This window comes from Aegilops tauschii, chromosome 5 (genome assembly GCF_002575655.3).
Source record: "Aegilops tauschii subsp. strangulata cultivar AL8/78 chromosome 5, Aet v6.0, whole genome shotgun sequence".
In the NCBI taxonomy this organism is placed as follows: Eukaryota; Viridiplantae; Streptophyta; class Magnoliopsida; order Poales; family Poaceae; genus Aegilops; species Aegilops tauschii.
The window spans coordinates 330,171,231-330,180,545 of record NC_053039.3 but is presented as its reverse complement, the minus strand read 5'-3'; the positions used below and the strand labels follow the sequence as shown (position 1 = coordinate 330,180,545).

The following is a 9,315-nucleotide window of genomic DNA, read 5'->3' as shown; positions in this document are numbered from 1 at the left end:
CTCAACCGAATTAACCTTTTTACTAGTAGGAACTCTTTTGTATGCCATTGTGAATAATTTCACATAATATTATCAAGCAATTTAGTAGCTTCACCCAAAGTAATTTCCATAAAAGTACCACCCGTGGTGGAATCTATAAGTTTTCTAGAAACAAAATTCAATCCCACGTGAAAAATTGTATGATCATGCAAAGATTTAAACCATGAGTAGGAAAGTTTCTTAACATCAATTTCATTCTTTCCCAAGATTGTGCAACATGTTCATGCTCAAGTTGCTTAAAATTCATAATTTGTGTTCTAAGGGAAATAATTTTCGTGGGCGGAAAATACTCAGTAATAAAAGAATCTTTGCACTTATCCCAAGAATCGATAATATTGCAAGGCAAAGAAGAAAACCAAATTTTTGCACGATCTCGCAAAGAAAACGAGAATAATTTCAACTTCACAATATCATTGTCCACATGTTTTTTCCTTTGCATATCGCATAATTTCATGAATGTGTTATGATGGGTCGCGGCATCCTCATTAGGAGTACCGGAAAATTGATCTTTCATAACAAGATTCAACAAAGCGGCATTAATATCACAAGACTCTGCATTAGTGGCCGGGGAACAATCGGAGTGCTAATGAAATCATTATTATTGGTATTGGAAAAATCAAAAAACTTGGTATTTTCTTGAGACATCGCAACTACGCAAACAACATTGCACACAAAAACAGATCTGACGAGAAAACGGCGAACGAAAAAGAGGGCGAATAAAATGGCAAATTTTTGTGAAGTGAGGGAGATGAAAACAAGAGGCAAATGGCAAATAATGTAAATTGCAAGGAGATGAGATTTGTGATTAGGAACCTTATAGATGTTGATGATGTCTCCCCGGCAACGGCACGGGAGACTATCTTGACTTGATCCTCCCCGGCAACGGCGCCAGAAATTCCTTTTGATGCGACTTGAACTACGTCGGTATTTCCCCAAAGAGGAAGGGATGATGCAACACAGCTACGGTAGGTATTTCCATCAGTGATGAGACCAAGGTTATCGAACCAGTAGGAGAACCATGCAACACTATGTACACAGTAACTGCACACAAAGAACAAATATTTGCAACCCGACGTGAAAGAGGGGTTGTCAATCCCTCCCGGGTCAAAACGTAGATAAAAATTGTAGTACATTGGATAAATAGATCTCGCGGGAACGCGAGATAAAATAAATAACAAAAAATTACAGCAAGGTATTTTGGGTTTTTGGATTAATATATCTGAAAATAAAAGCGAATAAAAATAGATCTCGAAGGCAAATATGATAATGAAGAGACCCGGGGGCCGTAGATTTCACTTGTGGCTTCTCTCGAGAAAAGTAGCATATGGCGGGTAAACAAATTACTGTTGGCCAATTGATAGAACTTCAAATAATTATGATGATATCTAGGCAATGATCATTATATAGGCATCACGTCCAAGATTAGTAGACCAACTCCTGCCTGCATCTACTACTATTACTCCACACATCGACCGCTGTCCAGCATGCGTCTAGTGTATTAAGTTCATGAAAAAACGGAGTAATGCAATAAGAACGATGAAATGATGTAGACAAGATCTATTCATGTAGGAATAGACCCCCATCTTGTTATCCTTAATAGCAACGATACATGTGTGTCATTTCCCCTTCTGTTACTAGGATTGAGCACCGTAAGATCGAACCCATCACAAAACACCTCATCCCATGGCAAGAAAAATTGATCTAGTTGGCCTAACTAAACCAAAGATTCCAAGAAGAAATACGAGGCTATAAGTAATCATGCATATAAGAGATCAAAACTCAAATAACTTTCATGGATAAAATAGATCTGATCATAAACTCAAAGTTCATCAAATCCCAACAAACACACCACAAAAAGAGTTACATCTAATAGATCTTCAAGAGACCATTGTATTGAGAATCAAAAGAGAGAGAGGAAGCCATCTAGCTACTAACTACGGACCCGTAGGTCTACAATGAGCTACTCACGCATCATCGGACAGGCACCAATTGTCAGAGTAAACGACCACAGGTAGCCTCATCTGCTCCCCATGGCGATTCAAGACATCAGGGCCAGCTGCGCCCTTCAAGCCCCAAGGCCGAAAAGCCGCCTTCTCGGGGCCGGCTGGTCCAAGCGGCCGGCTGCCAGAGGGCGGCGGTCCTCAGAAGAAAGCCATCAGACGGGCCGACTCCTAGCAGGCGGCCTCCAGAGGGGCCGGCTCCTAACAGACGGCCCCTCACGCCCTCAAAGTTAGCACCCACATAATTACGACGACACGAGGCGTGGTTACAGTGCAGCCTGCCACCCCCGAATCACGGGCAGAGCGTGGCCACAGTGCAGCGTACTGGGCGGACGTCCCTCGCCCGGCGCGGCACTGTTGCCACACATCCCATGACCTCACCTATGGCAGAGAACGCCATGCTCCCACTACGGGCTGTCGGTACGGCCCGCAGGCGGCGGGCCCTACCTGTCCGTGAGAAGCCAGAAGGCGGCGAGCCCCGACTAGTCAGCGCGGGGGGAGGATGACGCCCAACAGGCGGCCCTCCCCCTCCCTCAAAGTCTGTGCGCCATTAATAAGAAGTGACGGGGAGTGGCTATAGTGAACGCCCGCCAGGCGGCGGTACTGTAGCCACGCTCCCCCCGACAAAGCACACGTCATCAATGGCATTGCCATAGTACTAAGCAGCCGACAGGACCCGCCAGCGGCGGGCGCGGCCTGTCGGCCAAGTAAGAGACAGCCGGCGGGACCCACCAGGCGGCGGCCCCCAGCGGTCGGCGGAGAAGCCGGCGACCGTAGACACTGACAGCCGGGTCCTACACCTGGCCAGACTACCATTGTACCCCTGGGGGGTAGGCCTATATAAACCCCAGGGCACCCATGCAAAGAGTTCAGACCTTAGTCCACCCATACATACACATCAAGAAAGGAAGCTAGGGCTAGCCTTGTTCTTCTTCCCCCTCTAGAGAAACAGCTCAAGGAGCAAGCTTGTAGTCACCATTGTTGCTTGAGTGATCATGCGGAGACCCCGCAGAGCAGGAGTAGGGGTGTTTTCTCCTAGGAGAGCCCCGAACCTGGGTAAGATTCGTCGGCGGGCGTGTTTGCGCCTTATCCTGTTTCCAGGCACCAGCGACGTATTATTAGCCCCCTCCATGATAAGCCACCCGTTGGCATATGTCGCATGACACCCCTGAAATTTGGCGCCCACCGTGGGGCTAGGTGCATCGTCGTCCGGAGATCTGTTCTGGACGGGAACCTTGTTCCTTCCTGGCAAGCGCAACCAGCCCGGCACACCCGATGGCATCTGCACCGACGCGCTGCATGGCGCGGAAGTCGCCTGCGCGGCGAGCTGCCTTGCCGATCTCGTCGGCGAGTTCCGACTGTCCAACGAGCCCGCGCTCGACGCAGGAGTAGCCAGCTCCGAGAGCTGCCTCATTGACCTCCTTGGCAAGCTCCACATCGCCAACGAACTCTTCTCCGACCTAGAGTCGATCGGCTCCAAAGACCTGATGCTTGTTGATTCCGACAAGGCATCCCTCGATGCTTTTCCCACCAACGTGGTGGTCATCGACGACCCACTCCCTCACGCGGATAGCAGCGGCAGCACCGTCATGGAGGTGCTCGTCATCAGCCACGACGGGGCCTCTGGCGGAGCCACTCAGGACCCGCTGCAAGCGGCGCTGCGAGACCTGTCCGCTCCCATCGCCCAGACGCTGACGCGGAGACCTTGGAAGCTCACCCCATTGCCCTCGTTGAAAGCGCCAGGAACCTGGCTGCCATGAGACGCCTCTCCAAGGCCTATCAGCGCGAAGTCGACCGCGCCATCGGCGGCACCCCAGCTGCTAGAGAACCCAGCCGCGTGGGCACGATCCGGCAACGTGGGGGCGCCATCGCCAGCATGTTTGGGGTGGACTGCCCGCTCTACGCCACCCCCGCGGAAAACATACGTGCTGCCCAAGCAGCGGCAGACGAGCTGGACCACCTGGAAGGAGACGAGCGCCGCTGCATGACGGAGCGTGTTCAGCAGCTCATCGACGCAGCTGCCACGTAGCAAGAAGCCGGCCGCCGCGTGCCAGAGCCCGCTGCGCATGATGAGTATCCTCCCCCCCCCCCCCCCCGCCGAGATCAAGGCGCGACCCCCCAGACGCTGACAGGCGGCGCCTGCGACCAGAGAGACCGCGAGCCGGCTGCTAGCCGTAGTTGGACGCGTATCACGAACGAGCGAGACCAAGACGGCCGCCCACGAGCAGTGGAACGGCGCGGCGATCGCCCGCCTCCTCCTCCCCCTCGTAGGGAGAGGCGCGCCTCCCCGCCCCCTGTTGAGCACCCGACTCTCAGCGACCGGCTGGGCCGCCGTGAAGGAGTCGGAGAGAATGATGCCCGACACCGGATCGACCGCCTCGCTCGATCCCTGGCGCTAGAAGAAGAGGATGTAATCGGCCCGCCTTGTTTCCACCCCCGCATTCACGAAGAGCCCTTTCCCAAAGGGTTCTCAGTCCCAAGAGACACACCCAAGTACAACGGCTCTGTAAAGCCGGAAGATTGGCTAGTTGACTACTCCACTGCATTCAACATAGCAAACGGCAACAAGCGCGTTGCCGTAAAGTACGTTCCACTCATGCTCCAGGGCACGGCCCGGACATGGCTGAACAGCCTGAAGCCTTACAACGTCAACAGCTGGGTAGATTTCACCGAAGTCTTCATCCGCAACATCACCAGCACCTACAAGCGGCCTCCCAAGCCTCGCCAGCTTTCTTTGTGCGTCCAAGGCCCCACCGAGTCCACCCGCGACTACCTAACGCGGTGGGCTGAACTACGCAACTCCTGCGAAGGGGTGCACGAGGTGCAAGCCATAGGGTACTTCACCGCCGGGTGCCGAGAGGGCACCCTGCTCAAGCACAAGCTCCTCTGCGACAAGCCGGCCACACTCGACGAACTGCTGATCATAGCAGACAAGTACGCCACCGACTCCTCCATGAAGTCAGAGCTCCAGGTGGACACAGTCGGGAAGGTGCTTCCTCAGGCTCCACGAACGTCGACTGGTGACAACAGCCGGCGCCAGCAACAGAACGACAACAAGCGCAAGGCCCCGCAGTCGGCTTCCACTAGCCGGCAGGTGGCAACAGTCAAAGACCAGCAGCCGGAAGGGCAACCCCTCCCCAAGCGTCAAAAGGGCGGCAAGCCGACTTGGTTGCTTGCCTTCTCCTATGAGCAAACCCTCGATGCTCCCTGCAAGTTCCACAGTGAAGCGAAGCCGTCCAACCACACTACTCAGAAGTGTCACTGGCTCACCCGAATCTCCAAAGGTGAAGGACTGCTGCCTCCTCCACCTGCCAGCCCGCCGCTGCCGCCTCCTCAGCAGCCGGTGATCCATCCGGCAGTCGGCGCCATCCAAGACGAATTCCGTGAGGAGCACAGAGCCTACATTGTCTTCACCGGTGTGGCCGATGACAAACACAGCCGACGCCGGCAACACCGAGAGGTGAACGCTGTCACCTCAGAAGCCCCAAAATTCATGCACTGGTCCGAGAAGCCCATCAGCTGGAGGTGAGCTGACCACCCGGAGGTGATGCCTTCCCCGGGTTCCTATGCCATGGTGTTGGATGCTACCTTCGCAACAGAGAGGCGAGCTGCTCGTTTCTCCCGAGTTCTAATAGACGACGGTAGCAGCATCAACATTCTTTACCGCGACACCATGGAGAAGTTGTGCATCAAAGAGAAGCAACTCCAGCCTAGTCGGATTGTCTTCCACAGCATTGTACCTGGCCTTTCCTGCTCATCAATCGGCAAGATCAAGAGAGATGTCCTCTTCGGAGACAAAGATCACTTCCGCCGCAAAGCAATTTGGTTTGAGGTAATTGACCTGGAGAGCCCTTATCATGCACTGCTTGGCCGACCTGCTCTGTCCAAGTTCATGGCTATACCGCACTACGCCTACCTCAAGATGAAGATGCCGGGAACCAAGGGTATTATCACAGTGTCTGGAGATTACAAGAAGTCGGCCGCCTGTGCTGCAGCCAGCAGCCGACTGGCCGAGTCCCTTGTGATTGCAGCCGAGAGGAAGCTCCTTGACCGGGTGGTGGCCATGGCCAGCAAGCAGCCGGACCTGTCACCAGACCCCAGGGAGTCGGAACCTCAGGGCTCATTCCAGCCGGCTAAAGAGACCAAGAAGATTCCCTTGGACCCGAACCACTCAGAGAAGTTTGCTGACATAGGTGCTCACCTCGACAGCAAATAGGAAGGCGAGCTCATCGATTTCCTCCGTGAGAATCGGGACATCTTTTCATGGTCTCCCAAGGACATGCCGGGTGTTCCGACAGATTTTGCCGAGCACAAGCTACATGTCAGAGCAGATGCAAAACCAGTCAAGCAACCCCTCCGCCGACTGTCGGAAGAAAAGAGAAGAATTGTTGGTGAAGAGATAGCCCGGCTCCTTGCAGCCGGCTTCATTATGGAAGTGTTCTTTCCAGAGTGGCTTGCCAACCCAGTCCTTGTACTGAAGAAGAACAACAAATGGCCCATGTGTATTGATTATACCAGCCTCAACAAACCCTGCCCCAAGGATCCATTTGCGTTGCCTCGGATTGACCAAGTGATAGAATCCATGGACGGATGCGAGTTATTGAGTTTCTTGGATGCCTACTCAGGGTACCACCAGATCAAGTTGAACCCGGCAGACCGCCTGAAGACCTCCTTCATCACACCATTCGGAGCCTTCTGCTACCTGACCATGACATTCAGCTTGAGAAATGTCAGTGCCACGTTTCAACGTTGCATGCAGAAGTGCCTCCTCAAGCAACTCAGCTGGAATGCCCACGTCTATGTAGACGATATTGTGGTGAAGACGGAGAAGCGCGGTACCCTCTTCGAAGATCTGAAGGAAACTTTTGAAAATCTGTGCCAGTTTCAAATCAAGCTCAACCCGGAGAAGTGTGTTTTCGGAGTACCAGCCGGCCAGCTCCTTGGCTTCCTGGTCTCAGAACGCGAGATTGAGTGCAACCCTATGAAGATCAAGGCCATCGAGAGGATGGCGAGACCCACCCGACTGAGAGACGTCCAGAAATTCACCGGCTATTTAGCGTCCATCAGCCGTTTCATCAGTCGGCTGGGCGAGAAGGCTCTTCCCCTGTACCAGCTCATGAAGAAGACCACTCATTTTGAGTGGAACGACAAGGCAAATGAAGCTTTTCTCTAGTTGAAGAAGATGTTGACCACGCCGCCTGTCCTGGCGGCTCTGACTGCTAAAGAACCCATGTACCTCTACATCGCCGGCACCAGCCGGGTGGTCAGCACCGTCATGGTAGTAGAGCGCCCAGAAGACGGCAGGGCACAGCCGGTCCAGAGGCATGTGTACTATTTGAGTGAGGTGTTGTCAACCTCGAAGCAGAACTACCCTCACTACCAGAAGATGTGCTACGGCGTGCACTTTGCCGCCAAGAAGCTGAAGCCATACTTTCGAGGGCAGGCAATCACGGTTGTCTACACTGCCCCGCTTGCTGAGATCATTGGCAATAGTGATGCATCTGCCCGGGTGGCCAAATGGGCCATCGAGTTGGCCCCCTACACCATCTTCCACCAACCACACACCGCCATCAAGTCCCAAGCACTGGCCGACTTCCTCGTCGACTGGGCCGAGACCCAGTACCTGCCGCCAGCTCCGGACTCCACTCATTGGCGGATGCACTTTGATGGCTCGAAGATGCGCACCGGCTTGGGAGCCGGCGTTGTCCTCACCTCTCCCAAAGGCGACAAGCTCAGATACACATTGCAAATTCACTTCGCCGCCTCCAACAACGTCGACGAATATGAGGCCCTCGTACACGAGCTTTGGCTGGCCAAAGAACTCGGCATACACCGGATGCTGTGCTACGGCAACTCCGACTTGGTGGTCCAACAGTCGTCTGGTGACTGGGACGCCATGGATGCAAACATGGCAAGTTACCGCTTCCTCGTTCAGCAGCTCAGCGGATATTTTGAGGGGTGCGAGTTCCTTCACGTGCCACGGAATGAAAACGAGCCAGCTGACGCTCTAGCACGGATCGGCTCCACCCGTCAAGCAATACCAGCCGGCGTCTCCCTTCAGTGCCTCCGCAAGCCGTCAATCAAGCCTTCTCCAGAATCCGAGTCCATATTCGTGCCGGCTCCGCCCGAAGCTGTCGGATCCAACTCGGGGGCTGCAGCAGCTGGCCCGGGGACTTCAGCAGGTGGCACGGAGACTTCAGCAGTCGCAGCCGGCTCGGGGACTTCACAACCCGGCCCGGGGGCTGCAGCAGTCAGCCCGGGGACTTCAACAGCACAGCAAGTAGTGGCCGACTCCAACCCGCCGCCTCCCAACCCAACCGCCCTAGTACAAGTGGCCGTAGTGGCAGTAGAAGAAATTCAAGCACCATCATGGGCACAGCCCATACTCAAGTTTCTGGTGAACAAAGAGCTGTCGGCCGATGAGGTCTCAGCCCGGCAAGTGCAGCGCCGAGCAGGAGCCTACACGATAGTAAACAGAGAGCTTGTTAGACGCAGCATGACTGGAGTCTTCCAGTGCTGCGTAGAACCAGAGAAGGGCCAAGCAATCCTCAAGGATATCCACCAAGGAGAGTGCGGCCACCACGCGGCCTCCAGATCCCTTGTCGCGAAAGCTTTCCGCCATGGTTTCTTCTGGCCGACTGCTTTGGAAGACGCCAAGGAGTTGGCCAAGCATTGCAAAGGGTGCCAGAAGTTCAGCTCCAAGCAACATCTACTGGCTTCTGCACTCAAGACCATCCCCCTCACTTGGCCCTTTGCCATGTGGGGGTGGACATGGTGGGACCATTCAAGATAGCGCGCGGCGGCATGACCCACATGCTTGTCGCCGTGGACAAATTTACCAAGTGGATTGAAGCAAAGCCAATTAAGAAGCTCAATGGTCCGGCTGTTGTGACCTTCATCGCAGATATCACCGTCCGGTATGGTATACCACACAGCATCATCACCAACAATGGCACAAACTTTGCCAAAGGCGCCTTGGCCCGTTTCTGCGCGATGCAGGGCATCCGACTGGACTTAGCGTCCGTTGACCATCCGCAGTCAAACGGCCAGGTCGAGTGAGCAAATGGCCTCATCTTATCCGGCATCAAGCCCCGACTGGTCGAGCCTCTGGAGCGCTCGGCCAGCTGCTGGATCGACGAGCTGTCGGCCGTCCTCTGGAGTCTGTGCACCACTCCAAACAAGTCAACCGGCTTCACTCCTTTCTTCCTCGTGTACGGGGCCGAGGCCATCATCCCAACTGACATCGAGTTCGACTCACCTCGCGTCACCATGTACA

At 54.3% G+C, this 9,315-nt stretch overlaps 1 protein-coding gene across 1 annotated transcript; it reads left to right on the top strand.

Moving 5' to 3' along the window:
- Nucleotides 1–5,931: 5,931 nt before the first annotated feature.
- LOC109784062 (uncharacterized) lies at nucleotides 5,932–6,255 on the top strand. The gene has a single exon (XM_020342665.1). The coding sequence runs from the start codon at nucleotides 5,932–5,934 to the stop codon at nucleotides 6,253–6,255; it is 324 nt and encodes a 107-aa protein (XP_020198254.1).
- The last annotated feature ends 3,060 nt before the right edge of the window (nucleotides 6,256–9,315 follow it).